Below are 27,188 nucleotides of genomic sequence, written 5' to 3' on the forward strand. Positions count from 1 at the left end.
AGTTCTCTTTAAGAAGTCGACAGCAAAGGTGGTGGCAGAATACGAATCAATCTTCCAAAGAGACCTTTCTCTGGCTGGGAGCCGGGAGACTGGTAAGTGTGGCCAGAATGGCCAGATGAGACAGACGCCTCTATAAGAAGGAGAAAAGAGAAGTGAGCACACAGGAGGTAATGAGGTAAAAGGGTTCCATAATGATATCTTTAAAGGTGACAATTTCCGACTTTCTGCCAGCAAAATCCTGCGTAAAAAGTAGTCTCAGTTTGAGTTCAGATGCATACAATGTACAGAATGCCAAAGTCAATTTGTGCCGCTGCTGGCTATAGATTGTCAATGTTTAGATCTCTCCCCTGGCCCCAAATGTGGCAGGCAGCAGGGAGGAATACTTCCCCATCATTGGTGTCAGTGGGAGGAATAGTGCCCCATCATTGGTGTCAGTGGGAGGAATAGGGTCCCATCATTGATATCAGTGGGGGGAATAGTGCCCCATCATTGGTGTCAGTGGGAGGAATAGTGTCCCATCATTGATATCAGTGGGAGGAATAGTGCCCCATCATTGGTGTCAGTGGGAGGAATAGTGTCCCATCATTGGTGTCAGTGGGAGGAATAGTGTCCCATCATTGATATCAGTGGGAGGAATAGTGCCCCATCATTGGTGTCAGTGGGAGGAATAGTGTCCCATCATTGATATCAGTGGGAGGAATAGTGCCCCATCATTGGTGTCAGTGGGAGGAATAGTGTCCCATCATTGGTGTCAGTGGGAGGAATAGTGCCCCATCATTGGTATCAGTGGGGGGAATAGTGTCCCATCATTGGTGTCAGTGGGGGGAATAGTGCCCCATCATTGGTATCAGTGGGAGGAATAGTGTCCCATCATTGGGTGTCAGTGGGAGGAATAGTGCCCCCTCATTGGTGTCAGTGGGAGGAATAGTGCCCCATCATTGGTGTCAGTGGGAGGAATAGTGTTCCATCATTGGTGTCAGTGGGGGGAATAGTGTCCCATCATTGGTGTCAGTGGGAGGAATAGTGTCCCATCATTGGTGTCAGTGGGAGGAATAGTGCCCCATCATTGGTGTCAGTGGGAGGAATAGTGCCCCATCATTGGTGTCAGTGGGAGGAATAGTGCCCCATCATTGGTGTCAGTGGGAGGAATAGTGTCCCATCATTGGTATCAGTGGGAGGAATAGTGCCCCATCATTGGTATCAGTGGGAGGAATAGTGTCCCATCATTGGTGTCAGTGGGAGGAATAGTGCCCCATCATTGGTGTCAGTGGGAGGAATAGTGTCCCATCATTGGTGTCAGTGGGAGGAATAGTGCCCCATCATTGGTGTCAGTGGGAGGAATAGTGTCCCATCATTGGTGTCAGTGGGAGGAATAGTGCCCCATCATTGGTGTCAGTGGGAGGAATAGTGTCCCATCATAGGTGTCAGTGGGAGGAATAGTGTCCCATCATTGGTGTCAGTGGGGGGAATAGTGTCCCATCATTGGTGTCAGTGGGAGGAATAGTGTCCCATCATTGGTGTCAGTGGGAGGAATAGTGTCCCATCATTGGTGTCAGTGGGAGGAATAGTGTTCCATCATTGGTATCAGTGGGAGGAATAGTGCCTCATCATTGGTATCAGTGGGGGGAATAGTGTCCCATCATTGGTGTCAGTGGGAGGAATAGCGCCCCATCATTGGTGTCAGTAGGAGGAATAGTGTCCCATCATTGGTGTCAGTGGGAGGAATAGTGCCCCATCATTGGTGTCAGTGGGAGGAATAGTGCCCCATCATTGGTATCAGTGGGAGGAATATAATATTGCTGTAGAGAAGTGTGCACAGTAGGGATCTGCATGAATTGTACACACAATGGACACAGACATACCCGTCGGTTTTGGATGGAAATGGTGGTGATGACTATCAGGCCGAGGATGAGGAGAAGGCAGAGGAGGAAGACGACGTACGTCTGCCATGACGATAAGGAACCGAACTCAGCAGTCTGGGCGGCTGGAATAGGAAAGTTACAGAATGATGAATGGAAACGCTCTGATAATCATTTATTTTTTTATTTATATAAAGCGGTTTTGTAAATATTTCCCTCATCATCACCAGCAGGGGGAGCCGAGTACCCCATCCCCCAAATTCCCCCAACACAAATGCTCCTCCCCAAGTAAAGTCACCCCCTCCTATTAAAAATCCTTTACCAATAAAATTTCCCCTGTGAGTACACCCCCCCCACACACACACACTCCAAATCCCCCCTCAAAGCACAAAACCACCCTCTAAATGTCCCTTCCTAGCACAAATCCCTCTCCCTCCAAACAAAAATGCTTTCCCCCCTAGTACATTCCCCCCCCCCCCCCTTTTCACCATATAGACGCTTCTAGCACAAACCTCCAAATTCCCCCTCCAAGAACAAATTCTCTTCCCCCACCCCCCTCCTAAAACCAACACCCCCCCCCCCAAATCATAACTCCTATTACTTTTCTTACCTCCTGAAATCCCCCAAATTGCCTCTCCCAACACAAATCCCCTCTCCTTTAATCTCCTTGAAGCGCCCCCACCTCAAATGAAAACCACAGAGCTCAGGGCAGCCGCCCCCCCTGCTCACTGCTTATCACGGCTGTGTTGCTGGTAGAGTAGGACCATAAAGCTGGCCATACACAAGCCAAAATATCCAGCAAACTCATTTTCGAAAAAAACGAAAAATCAGTGGTGAGTGCAGACGATCGTGCCATCATGAAATGACCGAATTTCGAAACGATAAATCGTTCAATGGACATAAATGAATCAGTTTTTCCTTCAGTTTGTCACATAGGCCGGGGGCAAACAGGTCGGCCGAGAAATGCATTAACCTTTCAATTAGATAAGAGGGGGGAGGCATGAACACTCAACAAAGGACGACAAAATGGAGGCATAAAGACCCAACAAGGGAAGACAAATGGAGGCATGAAGACCCAACAAAGGAATACAAAATGGAGGCATAAAGTCTTAACAAAGGAAGACAAAATGGAGGCATAAAGACTCAACAAAGGACGACAAAATGGAGGCATAAAGTCTTAACAAAGGAATACAAAATAGAGGCATAAAGACCCAACAAAGGAAGACAAATGGAGGCATAAAGACCCAACAAAGGAATACAAAATAGAGGCTTGAATACTCAACAGAGGAAGACAAAATGGAGGCATACAGACTCAGCAAAGTAAGACAAAATGGAGGCATAAAGTCTTAACAAAGGAAGACAAAATAGAGGCCTGAAGACCCAACAAGGAAAGACAAATGGAGGCATAAAGACCCAACAAGGGAAGACAAAATAGAGGCCTGAAGACCCAACAAGGGAAGACAAATGGAGGCATAAATATCCAACAAAGGAAGACAAAATTAAGGTATAAAGACGCAACAGGGGAAGACAAAATGGAGGCATACAGACTCAGCAAAGTAAGATAAAATGGAGGCATAAAGACCCAACAGAGTAAAACAAAATGGAGGCATAAAGACCCAACAGAGGAAAACAAAACGGAGGACAGAGGAGCTGAGAAAACACAATGGAGATAGAAGAATCCATAAAAGGAAGAGAAAATTGAGGCAGAAATATACAGTTGAAAAAGACAAAATGAAGGCAAAAAGAGCCAACAGGGGAGGACTAAATGGAGCCAGTAGAGGAAATCTAAATGAAAGCAGAAGAATCTGGCAGATAGAGACATACTTTAGGCCGAAGGATTCAGCAGAGGAAAAGAAAATGGAAGCAGACAGAGACGTCTTGGGCTAAGTTACAGCCGGAGTCAGATTTGTCTCTGAATAAATCTTCTGTTCTTCTCAGTCCTCGGAATTTGCTTGGAGAACGGACACCATATGGATAATCGTTGGGCGTATAACCAATTACAATGTAACAATAATCTATGAAGTCGGGATAAAGGTGATATTTACCATGTACATAGAGCCAGTGTTCAGCTTTTCCCAGAATCCCGTTCTTCCCATAAACAGAACAGATCCAGATCCCAGAATCCTCTCTGTGGATGGCAGGTAGGTTCAGTACGGCTCCTCTCCTCACATTCTGATGCTGTGTGGAGTTTAGAGGTCCTCTCCATTCATAGCGCTCACCCTGGGCTGCACCGGTGACATTACAGGCCAATCTCAGGGAAGAGCCCTCCTTGGCAAAGGTCGGTCCTGGAGGAAACACTGCAGAGACCAGAGAAGAACCTCATCTAGATGATTGCACATAATTCAGAAAATACAATTTAATGCTTATGTTTAGCGGTTATCATTCCTGATTATTCCTGGGAATTTCGGGGTTCCCACCCAACTTTGGGTGCATCGGCTCTGTTACATCCCCCATAATATAAACCAAAAATTGGATGAACGTTCTTAAAACAACAATTGTTTACCTAAAATCTACGCGTGTGACCAGCATTAGTCATTTTTGGAAACACATACACTTTAATGGAAACGGAGTAGCAATAAGTAACATGGCTGACCTTGGATAACCTTCAGGGTGATGTTCCTGGTCATCAGCTGACTCCTGTAAGTGACGTCACATCTGTAGGTTCCGGCATCCTCTGGGGTCACGTGTCGGAGTGTCAGGACTTGCTTGTCACCTCTGATGGACTCGGTGGCTTTGCTCCATTGCACAGTTAGTGACCATTCTACAGGGACCTCAGTGACATTACAGGGGAGCTCTACCCGAGAACCAACGGGGGCGTACACAGAGATCTGGGGGGGCCCAGACACACCTGATGGAGGCAAACACAGATCACTTACTAAAGAGTTAATAAAGAGTACCAAACTACAGGAGGTCCCAAAAGTCTCCATACATTGGAAAAATGAACAATCTCATATTATATTTATATATTTTTAAATATTTTTTATACTTTCATATAAACTAAAAGTCAGTTCACACTGGGGCGGCACGACTCTGCACGACTTCGGGGGCGACTTGTGCATTACCATGCACCACGACTTCGGAGCGACTTGCATGGACTTCACATAATGGAAGTCTATGCAAGTCGCTCCGAGGTCGCTTTGAAGTAGTACAGGACCCTTTTTCTAAGTCGGAGCGACTTGTGTCGCTCCTATTAGAATGGGTCCTGTAGCGGTCAATGGACCGCGAGGGAGTGCGACTTGTCAGGCTGACAAGTCGCCTGACAAGTCGCGGCAGTGTGGACCGGCTCTAAAAGAAAGTCAATGTCAAAGGAAGCAAATTGAAATGTTTTGTAACATTGTGTAATGAAATAAAGATACGTTAAGCTACAATTTCCCATTCTTCCCTGTGCATGGCCACACCCTGGATAATGGTTTGGGGTCAGTTACCTTTTAGGTTTTTACATTTTTAACTTTATGTTTTATATTTCTTTCTTTTTTTTTGCTACCTGTATGCAATCTTTGTTATCCAAACACCTAACTAATTGAACTAATTGAATTTAAACATTTAATGCAGGGTACATCGATGACACAAGATTCTCAGAGCACTGTGAGTCAATGAGAGACGATGGCAGAAGTTGTTTTCCTTCAGATTCTCTCTCCCTGATTGTACCTCCATGAGGGTCCATCTGGAAAGACAGACACTAAGGCAGGCCATAGACGGAGCAAATTTCTTTCCTGCAACCACGGCTCCAGGGGGGGATTGGGCCAGGGGGCAGGGGGGCAATTGCCCCCTGGGCCACTCTTATATCCTGTAAAAAGGCTGCACCACTTCTGCCACAGACATGCCTAAAGGATTCCTGGAGAAGACAAGTAAAAAGTCCCCACCACTGACCTACTGAGAGCCGGTTGAACACAAGGACAGCATTGATGGTGTAAACTGTGTCTGAGCAGAGGCCCGTTTAATGCCCCACTGCAGACTCTCCTCCCTTGGACAGCCCCAAACAAGCTGTCCCAGCTCCCCCCAACTGCCCCCGGCTGGCCAGGTCAGGAGCTGGGTATTCAGCAGGTGAATAGGAAGTGCCGGGAACGGAGCTTCAGCCTGGAATGGGGGTCAAGAGGAGGAGAGGAAGAAGGAGAATGGGAGGAGGGCTGAGTCGCTGCACCATGGGCCTCTGGTTTGTACTTGCCCCCTGGGCTGAAAGTTACCAGTCTGCCCCTGCGTGGCTCAAATCCTCCATCAGCACAGACAGTGCTGACAGGAGAGTCCCTACTGCTGAGTCATTGTGCAAGGGGAAGCCGACCCCGCTGGGAGAGCACTGTGATTTCTGCTAGCGGCTATAACAGCGCATCCCATGTAAAATCCGGCAAGCTGGATCGATCAATCAACTTGGGTACATTCAGCCTTTTCATACATGGTTTGAATCTCGACCAGTTCCCGGTGAACCGGCCAAGATTTGGACCATCTATGTCCGGCTTTAGGGAGGGAGTCACTGCCCTGTGTGTTTCAATGTCAGCTTGAACTACAGGGCTCTGTAGACTGACTTTTTCTTACAGCAGAGCAGCTAAGAGAAGACAGATTAACATGTGAGAAGCATGCAGCTATTTATCTGAAACAAAATCTGAAACTTATTCAAAATATTTTTTTAATATATATCTTAGATTGTAAGCTCTCAGGATCAGGACTCTCTGATTCCTCTTGTACTAAATTGTATTGTAACTTTACTGTTTGCCCCCATGCAGGGCTGCACTGACTTTGGACTTGATAAAACACAGAGGACCAACTCCAGCAGATGACACGGCTCCCCAAATCATCACTGACTGTGGAAAATTTTGCATTTAATTTTGAAATCAAGGTCCCAGAGTCTGGAGGAGGAGTGGAGAGGCACAGAATCCAAGTTGCATGAGGTCCAGTGTGAAGTTTCCACAGTCAGTGATGATTTGGGGAGCCGTGTCATCTACTGGTGTCGGTCCGCTGTGTTTTATCAAGTCCAAACTCAGTGCAGCCCTCTAGCAGGAAATTCTAGAGCACTTCATGCTTCCCTCTGCTGACCGGCTTTATGGAGATGCTGATTTCATTTTCCAGCAGGACTTGGCACCGCCCACACTGCCAAAACTACCAATACCTGGTCACATGATCATGGGATCACTGTGCTTGATTGGCCACCAAACTGGCCTGACCTAAACCCCATAGAGAATCTGTGGGGGATTGTCAGGAGGAAGATGAGAGACACCAGACCCAACAATGCAGAGGGGGTGAAGGCCGCTATCAAAGCAACCTGGGCTTCCATAACACCTCAGCAGTGCCACAGGCTGATCGCCTCCATGCCACGCCGCATTGATTCAATAATTCATGAAAAAGGAGCCCCGACCAAGTATTGAGTGCATCCTATACTGTACATGGACAGACTTCTCCTCCTAGACTGTACATGGACAGACTTCTCCTCCTATACTGTACATGGACAGACTTCTCCTCCTATACTGTACATGGACAGACTTCTCATCCTATACTGTACATGGACAGACTTCTCATCCTATACTGTACATGGACAGACTTCTCATCCTATACTGTACATGGACAGACTTCTCCTCCTATACTGTACATGGACAGACTTCTCATCCTATACTGTACATGGACAGACTTCTCCCCCTATACTGTACATGGACAGACTTCTCCTCCTATACTGTACATGGACAGACTTCTCATCCTATACTGTACATGGACAGACTTCTCCTCCTATACTGTACATGGACAGACTTCTCATCCTATACTGTACATGGACAGACTTCTCATCCTATACTGTACATGGACAGACTTCTCCCCCTATACTGTACATGGACAGACTTCTCCTCCTATACTGTACATGGACAGACTTCTCCCCCTATACTGTACATGGACAGACTTCTCCCCCTATACTGTACATGGACAGACTTCTCCTCCTATACTGTACATGGACAGACTTCTCCCCCTATACTGTACATGGACAGACTTCTCCTCCTATACTGTACATGGACAGACTTCTCATCCTATACTGTACATGGACAGACTTCTCCTCCTATACTGTACATGGACAGACTTCTCCTATACTGTACATGGACAGACTTCCCATCCTATACTGTACATGGACAGACTTCTCCTATACTGTACATGGACAGACTTCTCCCCCTATACTGTACATGGACAGACTTCTCCCCCTATACTGTACATGGACAGACTTCTCCTCCTATACTGTACATGGACAGACTTCTCCCCCTATACTGTACATGGACAGACTTCTCATCCTATACTGTACATGGACAGACTTCTCCTCCTATACTGTACATGGACAGACTTCTCCTATACTGTACATGGACAGACTTCTCCCCCTATACTGTACATGGACAGACTTCTCCCCCTATACTGTACATGGACAGACTTCTCATCCTATACTGTACATGGACAGACTTCTCCTCCTATACTGTACATGGACAGACTTCTCCTCCTATACTGTACATGGACAGACTTCTCCCCCCCCTATACTGTACATGGACAGACTTCTCCTCCTATACTGTACATGGACAGACTTCTCCTATACTGTACATGGACAGACTTCTCCTCCTATACTGTACATGGACAGACTTCTCCTATACTGTACATGGACAGACTTCTCCCCCTATACTGTACATGGACAGACTTCTCCTCCTATACTGTACATGGACAGACTTCTCCTCCTATACTGTACATGGACAGACTTCTCCCCCTATACTGTACATGGACAGACTTCTCCCCCTATACTGTACATGGACAGACTTCTCACCCTATACTGTACATGGACAGACTTCTCCTCCTATACTGTACATGGACAGACTTCTCATCCTATACTGTACATGGACAGACTTCTCCTCCTATACTGTACATGGACAGACTTCTCTCCCTATACTGTACATGGACAGACTTCTCCTCCTATACTGTACATGGACAGACTTCTCCTATACTGTACATGGACAGACTTCTCCTCCTATACTGTACATGGACAGACTTCTCATCCTATACTGTACATGGACAGACTTCTCCTATACTGTACATGGACAGACTCTTCACTAAGACAACATTTCTGTATTAAATATCCTTTTTTTATTGGTCTTATGTAATATTCTAATTTTCTGAGATACTGAATTTTGGGGGTGTCACTCGCTGGAAGCCAAAATCATCAAAAACGTCATCTGGGTACAATGTAGCATGACCGCGCAATTGTCGTTCAAAGTGTGACAGCGCTGAAAGCTGAAAATTGGCCTGGTCAGGGGGCATGGGGGAGTTTCCGTTAGTGAAGTTGTAAAAGATGGGTGGAGCTAAAACAGCTAAACACACTCACATTCACCGAAGTTGTCCATTTGGTGAATAGGGACAAGCTGAGTGAATGAATACATGGACATAGGGGGAATAGGGACAAGCTAGGTGAATGACTACATGGGCATAGGGGAATAAGGAAAAGTTAATTGAATGAATACATGGATAGGGGGGAACTGGGACAAGCTAGGTGAATGAATACATGGACATAGGGGAATAGGGACAAGCTGGGTGAATGAATAAATGGATATAGGGGAAAAGGGACAAGCTAGGTGAATGAATACATGGATTTAGGGGAAAAGGGACAAGCTAGGTGAATGAATACATGGATTTAGGGGAAAAGGGACAAGCTGGGTGAATGAATATATGGACATAGGGCAATAGGGACAAGCTGGGTGAATGAATACATGGACATAAGGGCTCTTTCACACGCTCCGCCTCCGTAGGCGGATCCGTGCTGCTCAGCTCCGTCTCCGCTTGCAGTGCAGAGAGGGAGGTGTCAGAGCCCCCGCTGCTCTCTATGGGGAATTGGATGAGAGCGGACCGACTGTCCGCTCTCATCCGATCCCATCCGATCCGATCCCCAGGACGAATGGAAAATAGGGTTTCCATCCGTCCGGATTTCACGGACAGGATCGGATGCGGATGTCAGCGGGTGTCAGCGGACATGTCACCGCTGACATCCGCTGCTCCATAGGGCTGAATCCGATCAGATCCGCCTAAAAAACTGACAGGCGGATCTGATCGGAAAGCCCGTGTGAAAGAGCCCTAAGGGAAAAGGGACAAGCTGGGTGAATGAATAAATGAACATAGGGGAAAAGGGACAAGCTGGGTGAATGAATACATGGACATAGGGTAATAGGGACAAGCTAGGTGAATGAATACATGGATATAGGGGAAAAGGGACAAGCTAGGTGAATGAATACATGGATATAGGGGAAAAGGGACAAGCTGGGTGAGTGAATACATGGACATAGGGGGATTGCTCACCAATAACACTGCAACCTGCAGCCACAACATGTGATTCGTTATTACAAAGTAAGGCCAACAAACCACGTGGACTAGAATGACACTGATACTAAGATAGGAGTTATAAATAATAGTAATAACCATTGAGAAGTGTACAATGCTGTCAGCTGGCAATGAATTCAGCGCCACTTACTGAGTACTCTGAGGATCAGACTGGCTCTCCCGCCATCCACCTCACAGGTCCACTCACCCCGGTCAGCTTGGCTCAGCCTGCGGATGTACAGGATAGGACCGGCTTTTGAAATCCTATCTGATGGGAGGACGGACACCCCACGGCGGGACCAGCGATAGGAGTAGAACGATTTTTTTGGGTCGGTGACGCCACACGTGAGGTTAACGGCGCCATTCTCCGGGAGGGGACCGGACTGGGACTGGGTGACTGCAAGAGAAGAACAATCAACTAAAGACAAAAGAAAGGAGTACATTCCAATATTGTCACATTGATCACTACTGTATTTACTAAGAACCCCACCACTGAGCTTCAAGAGTAACTCTGCTCTTGTAGAAAAACCCCTCCCCCTCTTTTGTGTGATTTATATACATTACATTATTGTAACAAACTTTGTTGCAGATTCCTTCCCTTTTGTTATTCTGATGAAATAGCTGTTTGTTTCTCTGTGTCCATGTGCCGAGCGAATGTGAATGGGAGTGACTTTAGAATTATCAGTCACCTGCTGCACCTGCAGGGCTCTAATGAGGAAAGTGGCGGAGTCTGCATCCCTTTCGATGTGATTTCCTATTGGAAGTATCTCACCAGAAATGAAATTTGTGTTGCAGGGGATCCCTAAAATCTGACTTGGACATAAAATATCCAGGTGTATCACATAAAATATACCTATGATATAAATTATACACCCGCCATTTCTATGTAAGTGGGCAAACTTACACAATCTGCAGGGATCAAATCAATATTTTCCTTACAGTATCAGCACACTGAAGAGCTCCTCTCTCCGTCACTCCGCTCTCTCCTCCTATTAGCATGATCCTTGTCAGCACATGAGCAACACAACCGATCGTCCCCATTGGGGAGACTTCCAATCACTTCCTGTGCCGGTGACCACAGCTGGGCTGATGCTGAGTTGCTGAGTGAAGAGGGGTGAAGCTGAATTCCCAGACCCCGCCCCCTTCCCTCAACTGAAATCACTGTGCGCATCATCAGAGAAGTCCCCTTTTTTGTCTCTCAGCCTCCAAATCTACAAATTCCTTTTTTTTTTTTGTTGCTGTGATGTGACTTCCTGTTAGAGAGTGGCTATGTTCCTTCTCCATGACCCCCCTGTATGTAGGAATGTAGCCACCTTCTCTTGCTCGCTCCAAACTTGGACCACGGCCTATAGGGTTTGTAGTGTGCATAGAGCAGTGTAGATGACCACAACTAAGGTGTACTGCTTGGTCTATACAAATGGCGGCGAGGGGGAGAATGAGTGGTTCAGGAGCACAAAGTGGCAGAAAAACTAAGTAAGAAAACAGGAGGAGGGGGGGGGGGTTCTGTAGTCCTAGGCTGAGAACATTGCTCCTTCATACATACAGTATGGTGAGTGAGTGTTGTCACCCTTCATACAGCTAGTGTGCTCAGCAGGTGAAAATAAGAGGAAAGGAATGCAGCCACCACATGAGGACTGGTGAGAGGCGACAGATCGCATTTCTGTTCCTCAATAAACATTAATTATGCTGGCATCCCCCCTGTTTGAGCAGATTATACTCTATCTATCTATCTAACTACCTATCTCTCTACAGTACCTCACAAAAGTAAGTACACCCCTCACATTTTATTCTATCTTTTCATGTGACAACACTGAAGAAATGAGACTTTGCTACAATGTAAAGTAGTGAGTGTACAGCTTGTATAACAGTGTAAATTTACTGTCCCCTCAAAATAACTCAACACACAGCCATTAATGTCTAAACCGCTGGCAACAAAAGTCAGTACACCCCTCAGTGAAAACGTCCAAATTGGGCCCAATTAGCCATTTTCCCTCCCCGGTGTCATGTGACTCGTTAGTGTTACAAGGTCTCAGGTGTGAATGTGGAGCAGGTGTGGTAAATTTGGTGTTATCGCTCTCACTCTCTCATACTGGTCACTGGAAGTTCAACATGGCACCTCATGGCAAAGAACTCTCTGAGGATCTGAAAAAAAGAATTGTTGCTCTACATAAAGATGGCCTAGGCTATAAGAAGATTGCCAAGACCCTGAAACTGAGCTGCAGCACGGTGGCCAAGACCATACAGCAGTTTAACAGCACAGGTTCCACTCAGAACTGTCCTCACCATGGTCCACCAAAGAAGTTGAGTGCCGTGCTAAGCGTCATATCCAGAGGCTGTCTTTGGGAAATAGACGTATGAGTGCTGCCAGCATTGCTGCAGAGGTTGAAGGGGTGGGGGAGGGGGTCAGCCTGTCAGTGCTCAGACCATACGCCGCACACTGCATCAAATTTGGTCTGCATGGCTGTCATCCCAGAAGGAAGCCTCTTCTAAAGATGATGGACAAGAAAGCCTGCAAACAGTTTGCTGAAGACAATGGACTAAGGACATGGATTACTGGAACCATGTCCTGTGCTCTGATGAGACCAAGATAAACTTATTTGGTGTCAGATGGTGTCAGGCGTGTGTGGGGGCAACCAGGTGAGGAGTACAAAGACAAGTGTGTCTTCCTACAGTCAAGCATGGTGGTGGGAGTGTCATGGTCTGGGGCTGCATGAGTGCTGCCGGCACTGGGGAGCTACAGATCATTGAGGGAACCATGAATGCCACCATGTACTGTGACATACTGAAGCAGAGCATGATCCCCTCCCTTCAGAGACTGGGCCGCAGAGCAGTATTCCCACATAACGACCCCAAACACCTCTAAGATGACCACTGCCCTGCTAAAGAAGCTGAGGATAAAGGTGATGGACTGGCCAAGCATGTCTCCAGACCTAAACCCTATTGAGCATCTGTGGGGATCCTCAAACAGAAGGTGGAGGAGGGGAAGGTCTCTAACATCCACCAGCTCCGTGATGTCATCATGGAGGAGGGGAAAAGGACTCCAGTGACAACCTGTGAAGCTCTGGTGAACTCCATGCCCAAGAGGGTTAAGGCAGTGCTGGAAAATAATGGCGGCCACACAAAATATTGACACTTTGGGCCCAATTTGGAGATTGTCACTTAGGGGTGTACTGACTTTTGTTGCCAGCAGTTTAGACATTAATGGCTGTGTGTTGAGTTATTTTGAAATATGAGGGGTGTACTCACTTTTGTGAGATACTATATATATATATATTATATAAATCTGTATTAAAAAAAATGTATATAAACCAAAAATAAATAAATAAAATATATATGTGTATAAGCTTAACATACATATCTGTATAAAGTAAAAATTATATATATCTTGTTAAACAAAAAATATATACATGTGTTTAAACAAAAATGTATGTATGTATGTATATATACATTATTTATATAAAAAATATATGATTGTGTATAAATTAAAACATATCTATCAGTGCAAACAAAAATATATATACATATTTGTATAAACAAATAAAATATAGATGCATATAAATTATAGGTAGAGTATATACTGTATGTATGCGTATATAAAAAAAATCTGTACAAACAAATAAAATATAGATGTACAGTATATAAATGAGAAAAACATGTATTTAAACAAAAACCAAAAAATATATATATATATATATATTTTTTTTTTTTTTTTACTTGAAAATTTACTCTTGGGCTTTCATTTTGTATTTTTCGATTTTTTTTTTTTTTTTTGCAGGTTAGGGACCAATCACACGATGCAATTAAATGTGTTGGTGTGACGCAGAACCATAAATTCTGGCGCTGCGGTGGACCCGTCTGACATCTCTGAAAATATCGCACGCACAGCGTTTGGTCAGATGCGGTGCGCTGGGCAGCCCATTCAAATAAATTGTCTCCCCCCCCCCCCAACACAACGCATGTTAAGCCATGATGCCACTTGCATGAAACGCATGGCAGGCTGGTGTGATCAGGCCTTTATACTGCAGTGTTTCACATGATCTCTTCTTGTTACATTGTTTCTCCCCTTTCATGGTCATACACATACAATGTATCATTTATCCTCCTGGCATGTCTGTGACTCCATTCATAGGGGGCCTTTGGTGGGAAAAGACCCCCGCGGTGTGAGGTGGGTGTGATATTATTTTGCAGAACATGTTTCCCACCCGCATCTATTTTTTCCTCTCCTCGCCCCTCTCACCTTATTCACTTTCTTCCACTCCCCCCCCCCCCCTTTACATTTTCAGTTAATTTCTTTGACATAAAGGAAATTGTGAAGCACCCCTCCACCCCCGCCATCAGGGACCCCCGTCCCCTGCCACATCTTTGATGTTTCACGCAGCTTGCGCAATCCCCCCCCCCCCCCCCCCAGTGTGAGTCAGTGGAGCCCCCAACACACATCTGACAATAACAGGATGTATGGGGGGGAGGGGGGAGACATCTGTAGTGTCGCATGCCTGCGTCTTATCTCATGCTATTATTATGGGTGACGAGTATAGCACCAGCCTAGGCTGTGGTGATGTATGCAGATGGTAGAGATGAGTGTAGAGGACGGTGGATGGGACGGATGGATGGCTCAGTGTTTCCAGTGTAATATGCGTTTTCCCCCGGCTGCTTTCAGTATCGGATGAATCCCTACAGTACATCCCACAGTAATGTGCCCCTGCCCACTGAGCCAGCTGTCACCGGCGTGCGCCATGGCGCTGTGTGGGTCTCAGGACGTAAATCTTCTATCTATTTATATCTCATTAAAAGGGTCAGCCCACCCACCAGTCATATGTCAGCGTTCAGTATCTGCTGAGGGGCCCATTCACACGAGACGCATAATACAACATGGCGGGGGAAGGGCGCTCTTCCAGCTCATCGCATAGTTCCAATTTATTTATTTTTTTATTTGAAAGTTACACTGTATCAAAGTCTCCGCACTGCAGGGCTTTGCATAGCAACGCCATGCGGTGACCTGCTGTGCCCTGCCTAGCAACACCATGTGGTGACCTGCAGTGCCCTGCCTAGCAACGCCATGTGGTGACCTGCATTGCCCTACCTAGCAACGCCATGGGGTGACCTGCAGTGCCCTGCCTAGCAACGCCATGTGGTGACCTGCAGTGCCCTGCCTAGCAACACCATGTGGTGACCTGCAGTGCCCTGCCTAGCAACGCCATGTGGTGACCTGCAGTGCCCTACCTAGCAATGCCACGCGGTGATCTGCAGTGCCCTGCCTAGCAACGCCATGTGGTGACCTGCAGTGCCCTGCCTAGCAACACCATGTGGTGACCTGCAGTGCCCTGCCTAGCAACGCCATGTGGTGACCTGCAGTGCCCTACCTAGCAATGCCACGCGGTGACCTGCAGTGCCCTGCCTAGCAACACCATGTGGTGACCTGCAGTGCCCTGCCTAGCAACGCCACGCGGTGACCTGCAGTGCCCTACCTAGCAACATGAATGCCTACATGTACTGTGACATACTGAAGCAGAGCATGATCCCCTCCCTTCAGAGACTGGGCCGCAGGGCAATATTCCAACATAACAACCCCAAACACCTCCAAGACAACCACTGCCTTGCTAAAGAAGCTGAGGGTAAAGGTGATGGACTGGCCAAGCATGTCTCCAGACCTAAACCCTATTGAGCATCTGTGGGGCATCCTCAAACAGAAGGTGGAGGAGCACAAGGTCTCTAACATCCACCAGCTCTGTGATGTCATCATGGAGGAGGGGAAGAGGACTCCAGTGACAACCTGTGAAGCTCTGGTGAACTCCATGCCCAAGAGGGTTAAGGCAGTGCTGGAAAATAATGGTGGCCACACAAAATATTGACACTTTGGGCCCAATTTGGATATTGTCACTTAGGGGTGAACTCACTTTTGTTGCCAGCGTTTTAGACATTAATGGCTGTGTGTTGAGTTATTTTGAGGGGACAGCAAATTTACACTGTTATACAAGCTGTACACTCACTACTTTACATTGTAGCAAAGTCTCATTTCTTCAGTGTTGTCACATGAAAAGATAGAATCAAATATTTACAGAAATGTGAGGGGTGTACTTACTTTTGTCAGATACTGTATGTAGTGAATAGCCTAAAGGACTTCTCATAGTGGACGAGGACTCACCTTTGATGGTCCTCAGTGTCACAGTGCACACTTGTTTGCTGTCGCCGTAGTGCGCTGTTCCCTGATATATCCCAGCATCCTCCTCTTTCACATGTTTTAGTTGCAGGGAAAACACTCCGCTCTGGATGGCAGATTGAGGGACCGCCGCCCGGGAAATGGCGGATTGAACCGTGTATGTGATGCCACCCGGGGTCACCCTGACCACCGTCCTGATTCCAGAAAGAAAAAGAAAAAAAATCATTATGACCACGCAATTTATATTGCACCAACAAATCTGGAGGAATAAACACAGGAAGTTCAAGAAACAAAAGTGTCATTGCCCGCATCCTCCACCAATAAAAAAAGAAACAAAAGTGTCATTGCCCGCATCCTCCACCAATAAAAAAAGAAACAAAAGTGTCATTGCCCGCATCCTCAACCAATAAAAAAAGAAACAAAAGTGTCATTGCCCGCATCCTCCACCAATAAAAAAATTAAAAAAAAAAGAAACAAAAGTGTCATTGCCCGCATCCTCCACCAAAAGAAAAAAAACAAAAAAAAAGAAACAAAAGTGTCATTGCCCGCATCCTCCACCAATAAAAAAAGAAACAAAAGTGTTATTGCCCGCATCCTCCATAAATAAAAAAACAATAAAAAAAAAGAAACAAAAGTGTCATTGCCCGCATCCTCCACCAAAAAAATAAAATAAAATAAAAAACAAAACAAAAAAAAGAGACAAAAGTGTCATTGCCCGCATCCTCTACCAAAAAAATAAAATAAAATAAAAACCAAAACAAAAAAAAAGAAACAAAAGTGTCATTGCCCGCATCCTCCACCAAAAAAAAAAAAGAAAAAAAAAAAAAAAAGAAACAAAAGTGTCATTGCCAAAATCCTACACCAAAAGAAAAAAAACAAAAAAGAAGAAACAAAAAAAAGAAACAAAAGTGTCATTGCCCCCATCCTCCACCAATAAAAAAAAAAAAAAAAGTGTCATTGCCCGCATCCTCCACCAAAAAAACAAAAATAAGAAAAAAGCAAAAAAAAGAAACAAAAGTGTAATTGCCCGCATCCTCCACCAAAAAAAATAAAATAAAATAAAAAAAAAAAAAAAAAAAGAAACAAAAGTGTCATTGCCCGCATCCTCCACCAAAAAAATAAAATAAAATTAAAAAAAAAAAACAAAAAAAAAAAGAAACAAAAGTGTCATTGCCCGCCTCCTCCACCAATAAAAAAAGAAACAAAAGTGTTATTGCCCGCATCCTCCACCAAAAGAAAAAAACAAAAAAAAAACAAAAGTGTAACAGCAAATGATATCACATAAATAAAAAATAAATTCTAGTGATATTAAAGGCTTTAAATAACAAACTTGTGATACTTACCGGCTCTGTGTAATGGTTTTGCACAGAGCAGCCCCGATCCTTCTATTCTGGGGTCCCCCACTGTCACTCATGACCCCTCCCTCATGCCGAGTACCCCCACAGCAAGCAGCTTGCAATGGGGGCACCCAAGCAGGCTCGTTCTCGAACCGCGGATCTGTGTGTCCAATCAGACAGAGAGCCGTGGCTTGGCCCTGCCCCCACCTCTCTTTTCATTGGTTCACTGGCTGTGATTGACAATAATGAAGAAAATGAAAAAATAGTGGCACACTGCAGCAAAGTCAAAATATGAAAAGTGCTTTATTGGTCACCAAACAAAAAACAAAGGGGAAAGTAGTTGACGCGTTTCACACGGATAGCTCGTGCTTACTTATAAATGTGATTGACAGTAGCAGGAGCCAATAAATCCCACTGCCGTCTCAGCCAATAAGGGGGGAGAGTCCTTGGAGAGCCGAGGTTCTCATGCACATTATTGGATCGTAGGGGGCTCAGGTAAGTATTAGGTGGGTGAGGGGGGGAGGGGCACACAGAATTTTTTTTACCTTCATGCATAGAATGCACCTTCTGCCTTTACAACTACTTTAACCCCTTCAATACTGGGCACTTTAACCCCTCCCTGCCCAGACCCATTTTCAGCTTTCACACTTTGAATGACGATTACACGGTCATGCTACACTGTACCCATGGGACATTTTGTATCATTTTATTCACACAAATAGAGATTTATTTTTTCTATATAAACAAAAGGAATGCAAAAATGAAAGAAAATAAATAAATACATTTTTGTTTGTTTTCGTTATAACATTTTGAAAATAAATAATCCTTTTTCATAAATGTTTACCAAAATGTATTCTGCTCCATTTCTTTGGTAAAAAAATAACCCAAATCAGTGAATATTATTTATTCTGTAGGAAAGATACAAAGTCCACAAACTATGAGATATGGGGGGGGGGGGGGGTGTTAAAATCACACCGGGACTTCTGAGTTTATACATTATATCACCAAAAGTATTGGGACGCCGGCCTTTACACACACATGAACTTTAATGGCACCCCAGTCTTAGTCTGTAGGGTTCAATATTGAGTTGGCTCCACCCTTTGCAGCTATAACAGCTTCAACTCTTCTGGGAAGGCTGTCCACAAGGTTTAGGAGTGTCTATGGGAATTTTTCACCATTCTTCTGTCTACTGACACGTCCACTGCTCTACTGACACCGTCCACTGCTCTACTGACACCGTCCACTGCTCTACTGACACCGTCCACTGCTCTACTGACACCGTCCACTGCCCTACTGACACCGTCCACTGCTCTACTGACACGTCCACTGCTCTACTGACACCATCCACTGCCCTACTGACACCGTCCACTGCTCTACTGACACCGTCCACTGCTCTACTGACACCATCCACTGCCCTACTGACACCATCCACTGCTCTACTGACACCGTCCACTGCCCTACTGACACCGTCCACTGCCCTACTGACACCATCCACTGCTCTACTGACACCATCCACTGCTCTACTGACACCGTCCACTGCCCTACTGACACCATCCACTGCTCTACTGACACCGTCCACTGCTCTACTGACACCGTCCACTGTTCTACTGACACCGTCCACTGGTCTACTGACACCATCCACTGCTCTACTGACACCGTCCATTGCCCTACTGACACCATCCACTGCTCTACTGACACCATCCACTGCTCTACTGACACCGTCCACTGCCCTACTGACACCATCCACTGCTCTACTGACACCATCCTCTGCTCTACTGACACTGTCCACTGCCCTACTGACACCATCCACTGCTCTACTGACACCGTCCACTGCTCTACTGACACCGTCCACTGTTCTACTGACACCGTCCACTGGTCTACTGACACCATCCACTGCTCTACTGACACCGTCCACTGCCCTACTGACACCATCCACTGCTCTACTGACACCATCCACTGCTCTACTGACACCGTCCACTGCCCTACTGACACCATCCACTGCTCTACTGACACCATCCTCTGCTCTACTGACACTGTCCACTGCCCTACTGACACCATCCACTGCTCTACTGACACCATCCACTGCTCTACTGACACCGTCCTCTGCTCTACTGACACCATCCACTGCCCTACTGACACCGTCCACTGCTCTACTGACACCATCCACTGCTCTACTGACACCTTCCACTGTCCTACTGACACAGTCCACTGCCCTACTGACACCGTCCACTGCCCTACTGACACCGTCTACTGCTCTACTGACACCGTCCACTGCCCTACTGACACCATCCACTGCCCTACTGACACCATCCACTGCCCTACTGACACCATCCACTGCTCTACTGACACCGTCCACTGCCCTACTGACACCGTCCACTGCTCTACTGACACCGTCCACTGCTCTACTGACACCATCCACTGCCCTACTGACACCATCCACTGCTCTACTGACACCGTCCACTGCCCTACTGACACCATCCACTGCCCTACTGACACCATCCACTGCTCTACTGACACCGTCCACTGCTCTACTGACGCCATCCACTGATGCAAGCATGTGTGTTTAAGCTTTGGGGAGCACACCCAAATGCAGAAGGCTGCGCACCCCTATGGCCCTCATATATTGGGAAATTGTTAATCCCTAGTACTGACGTCCAATCGCATTTCTTGAGACCCGAAAACGCCCGGACAGAACAAATACTCTCAAAATCACTCCTTTTTGCAAAGTAGAAACTCCAAGGTGTTCAGTAAGAGGCACGGCGGGTTTTTTAAGTTGCATGGTGGGAACCATTATGGTGAAGAGGTTCCGCCACATCCAGAGGAAAGGGGAGCACTCCAGCAGGGGAGATAACAGGAAGCAGAAAATAACGTTTGCATATTGTTAGTGAGAGCCGATCCTCACCTGTTATATCTCTTCCAGTGTATGGAGGTGGCTGGGAATTTTGAATGATGTCCGGCTTCCAGCAAATCCCGTCTCATGCGACATGGCAGAGTAACCGTCCCGCCCACAATTCCGGTGACACGATCAGCGGACACTGCGAATGGACACACAGAATGACATCACAGAATGTACATGGAATGGTCTACAACCCAGGGGCCACACCTCCAGCCCTTTGGTGCTTGCCATGTGGCCTATGGGGCCCCTGCAGCCATCAGTACAATCTTTGTAACGGCAGTGATCTCTAGCAGTCTCATGTAACACAATCCCAACATATTATTTGCATGTTCTCCCTGTGTATGCATGGATCTCCTCCGGGTACTCCGGTTTCCTCCCACACTACAAAGCCATGCTGGGAGGGGAATTGGCTCCTGTCTATATTGGCCCTGTATCTGTATATATGAATGTGAGTTAGGGACCTTAGAGTGTAAGCTCCTGAGGGCAGGGACTGGTATGAATAATAAATATATGTAAAGTGCTATGTAAAATTGATGCTTTATAGGAAGCTTTAGTAAATAAACATTAAAATAAATAAATACATAATATACATTATATTAGAATATAAAATGTGGCCCTTTGGGGGTGTCAGGGGCCACAGATGAAGCTTGTAATTTGACAACCACTGATCAATAATATCAACACCCTAAACCCCGATAATCTTCCCCTGGAAATTCTATTATGATACTATTCATCTCTGTGTCACATTTCATTATTATTATTATTATTATTATTATTATTATTATTATTATTATTATTTTATTTTTGTTATTATTATTATTTTTTTATTATTATTATTATTATTATTATTATTATTATCATTATTTTATTTTTATTTTTTTATTATTATTATTATTATTATTTTATTTTTTATTATTATTATTATTATTATTATTATTTTTATTATATTATTTTATTATTGTTATTATTCTTATTCTTATTATTTTATTTTATTTTTTATTATTATTATTATTATTTTATTATTCTTATTATTTTATTTTATTTTTTATGATTATTATTATTATTTTATTATTCTTATTATTATTATTATTATTATTTTATTTTATTTTTTTCATTATTATTATTATTATCATTATTATTATTATATGTATCAAATGTGCATTCAGGGTTCTTTATAGGCACACTTTACATTGTTTTATTTATTCATTTTGCTATAGGTGGAGCTCAATGGATGTGCGACTTTCTTCAACCTAAATAGTTACCCACTGTATGCAGGAGAAATTTCATGTTTTAGGTGACAATTCACTCAACATTACTATTTATGTAGTTATTTTTCCACTTGGTGTTTTATTTTATGTTTTCTTTTAAATAATATCTTCAATTCAGAAATGGCTTTATGGCATGGGTCAGCTTTGTTTAATGCATGTTATTTCTCATGTGTTACCTTTTTTACCCGGGAAGTTTTTTCGACAGTCTTTTATTCATTGATGGCACAGTCCAACACCTTTTGAGGTACACCTCAATATTTTTGCAGTCAATGAATGAACATTTTTGTAATCTATGTAATTTGTCTATGTAATTTTTTAAAGATTTTCATATGTACTTTTTCTATTATATACAGAATTTCACTTGTAAAGATGTCTATAAGTCTCCTGAAGAAGCCATTTTTCCATGGCGAAACATGTTGAGCTGACACCACCAAGTGTTTCTCTTTCCTTCTTTTTTTTTATGGTTTTAAAGATATATGTTTGTACTTGAAATTAATAAAATGCAATATTTTTTATAAAAAGAAAATGATTTTTCTCCATCATTATATTTAAATATACTCTTTATTGTGCACCTTTAAAGTCCCACAAACTCCCCTTGTTGTCCTCATTTACTACTTAAGGGATGTGGTGCATATTTGTCAAATGTTTATTTATTAGCATGCAACAGAAAACAATAATTAGTTACGTAGTTAGGTTAAAAAAAAGACACAAGTCTTTTGTAATGAAAACGGTATTATAAGTAGTAATCAGCATGGATTCATGAAAAATCTTTCTTGCCAAACCAATCTATTAACCTTCTACGATGAAGTGAGCTGCCACTTAGATAAAGGTAAGCCTGTGGATGTGGTGTATCTGGATAAAGGAAGGCCTGTGGATGTGGTGTATCTGGATAAAGGAAGGTCTGTGGATGTGGTGTATCTGGATAAAGGAAGGCCTGTGGATGTGGTGTATCTGGATAAAGGAAGGCCTGTGGATGTGGTGTATCTGGATAAAGGAAGGTCTGTGGATGTGGTGTATCTGGATAAAGGAAGGCCTGTGGATGTGGTGTATCTGGATAAAGGAAGGCCTGTGGATGTGGTGTATCTGGATAAAGGAAGGTCTGTGGATGTGGTGTATCTGGATAAAGGAAGGCCTGTGGATGTGGTGTATCTGGATAAAGGAAGGCCTGTGGATGTGGTGTATCTGGATAAAGGAAGGTCTGTGGATGTGGTGTATCTGGATAAAGGAAGGTCTGTGGATGTGGTGTATCTGGATAAAGGAAGGTCTGTGGATGTGGTGTATCTGGATAAAGGAAGGTCTGTGGATGTGGTATATCTGGATAAAGGAAGGCCTGTGGATGTGGTGTATCTGGATAAAGGAAGGCCTGTGGATGTGGTGTATCTGGATAAAGGAAGGTCTGTGGATGTGGTGTATCTGGATAAAGGAAGGCCTGTGGATGTGGTGTATCTGGATAAAGGAAGGCCTGTGGATGTGGTGTATCTGGATAAAGGAAGGTCTGTGGATGTGGTGTATCTGGATAAAGGAAGGCCTGTGGATGTGGTGTATCTGGATAAAGGAAGGCCTGTGGATGTGGTGTATCTGGATAAAGGAAGGTCTGTGGATGTGGTGTATCTGGATAAAGGAAGGTCTGTGGATGTGGTGTATCTGGATAAAGGAAGGTCTGTGGATGTGGTGTATCTGGATAAAGGAAGGTCTGTGGATGTGGTATATCTGGATAAAGGAAGGCCTGTGGATGTGGTGTATCTGGATAAAGGAAGGTCTGTGGATGTGGTGTATCTGGATAAAGGTAAGCCTGTGGATGTGGTGTATCTGGATAAAGGAAGGTCTGTGGATGTGGTGTATCTGGATAAAGGAAGGTCTGTGGATGTGGTGTATCTGGATAAAGGAAGGCCTGTGGATGGGGTGTATCTGGATAAAGGAAGGTCTGTGGATGTGGTGTATCTGGATAAAGGTAAGCCTGTGGATGTGGTGTATCTGGATAAAGGAAGGCCTGTGGATGTGGTGTATCTGGACTTTACAAAGTCCTTTGACACCGTTCCCTACAAACGCTTACTGTACAAACTAAGGAAGGTAGGTATGGACCATAAGGTGAGTACCTGGATAGAGAACTGGCTCCAGGGGAGAGTCCAGAGGGTGGTGATTAATGGGGAGTACTCGGATTGGGCGGGTGTGGAAAGTGGGGTCCCCCAGGGTTCTGTCCTGGGGCCAATCCTGTTTAATTTATTCATAAATGATGTAGAGGAGGGGATATCTAGTACAATCTCAGTATTTGCAGATGATACTAAATTAGGCATGCCAATATCTTCTATGCAGGATGTGGAAACCTTACAAGCGGACCTGAACAAAATAACGGGGTGGGCAACTACATGGCAGATGAGGTTTAATGTTGAAAAATGTAAAGTAATGCACTTGGGGGCCAAAAACCAGAAAGCAAGCTACTCACTAGGGGGGAACCTCTGGGTGAGTCTAGGATGGAGAAGGACCTTGGGGTACTGGTAGACAACAGGCTTGGCAGTGGCATGCAATGCCAAGCCGCTGCAAGCAAAGCCAACAGAATACTGGGATGTATAAAAAAGGGGATTCACTCCAGAAATAAAGAGATTATTCTCCCACTCTACAAGACTCTGGTCCGGCCACATCTGGAGTATGCTGTCCAGTTCTGGGCACCGGTCCTCAGGAAGGATGTGCTGGAACTGGAAAGAGTCCAGAGAAGGGCAACAAAAATAATTAGGGGAATGGAGGACATCAGCTATGAGGAAATACTACAAGCACTGAACTTATTCTCTCTGGAGAAGAGACGATTGAGGGGGGATATGATATCAATGTACAAATACTGTACTGGTGACCCTAGCATAAAGAACAAACTATTCAGAGAAAGGAGATACAATAAGACACGTGGCCACTCACTAAAACTTGAGGAAAGGCGGTTTAACCTTAAAGGTCGTAAGGGGTTCTTCACTGTAAGAGCAGTAAGGATGTGGAATTCTCTTCCGCAAGCAGTCGTATCAGCAGGGAGCATTGATAGTTTCAAAAAACTATTGTTTATTGTTACAATGTACAACATACAGGGGTATACAATGTACAACATACAGGGGGTATACAATGTACAACATACAGGGGTATACAATGTACAACATACAGGGGTAAACAATGTACAACATACAGGGGTATACAATGTACAACATACAGGGGTATACAATGTACAACATACAGGGGTATACAATGTACAACATACAGGGGGTATACAATGTACAACATACAGGGGTAAACAATGTACAACATACAGGGGTATACAATGTACAACATACAGGGGTATACAATGTACAACATACAGGGGTATACAATGTACAACATACAGGGGGTAAACAATGTACAACATACAGGGGTATACAATGTACAACATACAGGGGGTATACAATGTACAACATACAGGGGTATACAATGTACAACATACAGGGGTATACAATGTACAACATACAGGGGGTATACAATGTACAACATACAGGGGTATACAATGTACAACATACAGGGGTATACAATGTACAACATACAGGGGTATACAATGTACAACATACAGGGGGTATACAATGTACAACATACAGGGGTATACAATGTACAACATACAGGGGGTATACAATGTACAACATACAGGGGTAAACAATGTACAACATACAGGGGTATACAATGTACAACATACAGGGGTATACAATGTACAACATACAGGGGTATACAATGTACAACATACAGGGGGTAAACAATGTACAACATACAGGGGTATACAATGTACAACATACAGGGGGTATACAATGTACAACATACAGGGGTATACAATGTACAACATACAGGGGTATACAATGTACAACATACAGGGGGTATACAATGTACAACATACAGGGGTATACAATGTACAACATACAGGGGTATACAATGTACAACATACAGGGGTATACAATGTACAACATACAGGGGGTATACAATGTACAACATACAGGGGTATACAATGTACAACATACAGGGGGTATACAATGTACAACATACAGGGCGTATACAATGTACAACATACAGGGGTATACAATGTACGACATACAAGGGTATACAATGTACAACATACAGGGCGTATACAATGTACAACATACAGGGGTATACAATGTACGGTTAAAAGCAAACACACACACACACATCATAGGTTGAACTGGATGGACTGATGTCTTTTTTCAACCTCACTAACTATGTAACTATGTAACAAGTCCATCTAGCTCAACTAATTAATTTGACTTCAATAAGACTTGTTTCATTAATGTATTAATGTTATAATAAAAAATGTAACTTATTACCAGTATTGTTATATTAGTATTTTTATTATTATTAGTGTTTAATAATAACAATATTAATACCACTAATAATAATAAAAATAGTAATCTGTTTAAAAAAATAATAATAATAAAAAAATATCTAATAATGAAACAAATCGTACTGAAGTCTAAAGGACCACCCCAGAGGTCAGGGGGGCTGTCAGGTAGGACCACCTCAGTGGTCGGGGGGAGAGGGGGCTGTCAGATAGGACCACCTCAGTGGTCGGGGGGAGAAGGGGCTGTCAGATAGGACCACCTCAGTGGTCGGGGGGAGAAGGGGCTGTCAGATAGGACCACCTCAGTGGTCGGGGGGAGAGGGGGAGAGGGGGCTGTCAGGTAGGACCACCTCAGTGGTCGGGAAACGAAGGTCATTTTGGCACTAATATAGTCAGTTGGGGAGGCCAGTGATGACACCCCACATGCCCCCATTTATCTGGAGCTATTGCATACCATCACCCCCCCCCCCCCCACTTCAATCATAACTGCACAACGAACATACAAAAGGCAGCGAATGTTACTTTCTCTGGGGGTGAATCAATCCCTTTCATATAAAACACACAACCTGGAAGATTCACCTGCAGAGAATGACTGCTGAATGTCAGATTGATTGTGAATATGTTTCCTATAAAAGACAAGCATGCAGCTACAGGGAGCACAGACAGTTCTCATTGCAGAAAATGATGAGTGTGGCAACCCAAGCACCCCTCCTTACCTGTGCAGAGGGCAGAGAGCAGGAAGAGAGCAGCTGGCTGCAGGTACATGTTGGCTGTGGCGCTGTGTCCCGTCTCCCTCTATATATATATATATATATACACACACATATATATACACACCCTCACAATGTGCTGACAACAAGTGACACTCCGCCAGAGACTGGAAAATCTACATCTGCTGCTCACACATGTCACTGCCCCGGAAAATGTGAGAAAGATGTTTACTAGAGAGAGACATCGCCTACAGGGGACACCAGCCAGCCTGGGGACTACAACCCCCAGCAGTGTCACCC

The 27,188-nt window shown here is 44.5% G+C and overlaps 1 protein-coding gene across 1 annotated transcript; it reads right to left on the bottom strand.

Moving 5' to 3' along the window:
* Positions 1–26,981, bottom strand: LAG3 (lymphocyte activating 3). The gene is made up of 8 exons (XM_082268270.1): positions 26,895–26,981; positions 20,569–20,701; positions 16,315–16,523; positions 10,324–10,569; positions 4,453–4,707; positions 3,905–4,156; positions 1,863–1,984; positions 1–130 (listed from the first exon to the last, which is right to left on the bottom strand). Exons 1-8 carry the CDS (start codon positions 26,941–26,943, stop codon positions 47–49), a joined length of 1,350 nt encoding a protein of 449 aa, XP_082124396.1. The 5' UTR covers positions 26,944–26,981; the 3' UTR covers positions 1–46.
* Between the last annotated feature and the right edge of the window lie 207 nt (positions 26,982–27,188).

Source organism: Pelophylax lessonae (genome assembly GCF_965119305.1).
Source record: "Pelophylax lessonae genome assembly, chromosome: 9".
Classification (NCBI taxonomy): Eukaryota; Metazoa; Chordata; class Amphibia; order Anura; family Ranidae; genus Pelophylax; species Pelophylax lessonae.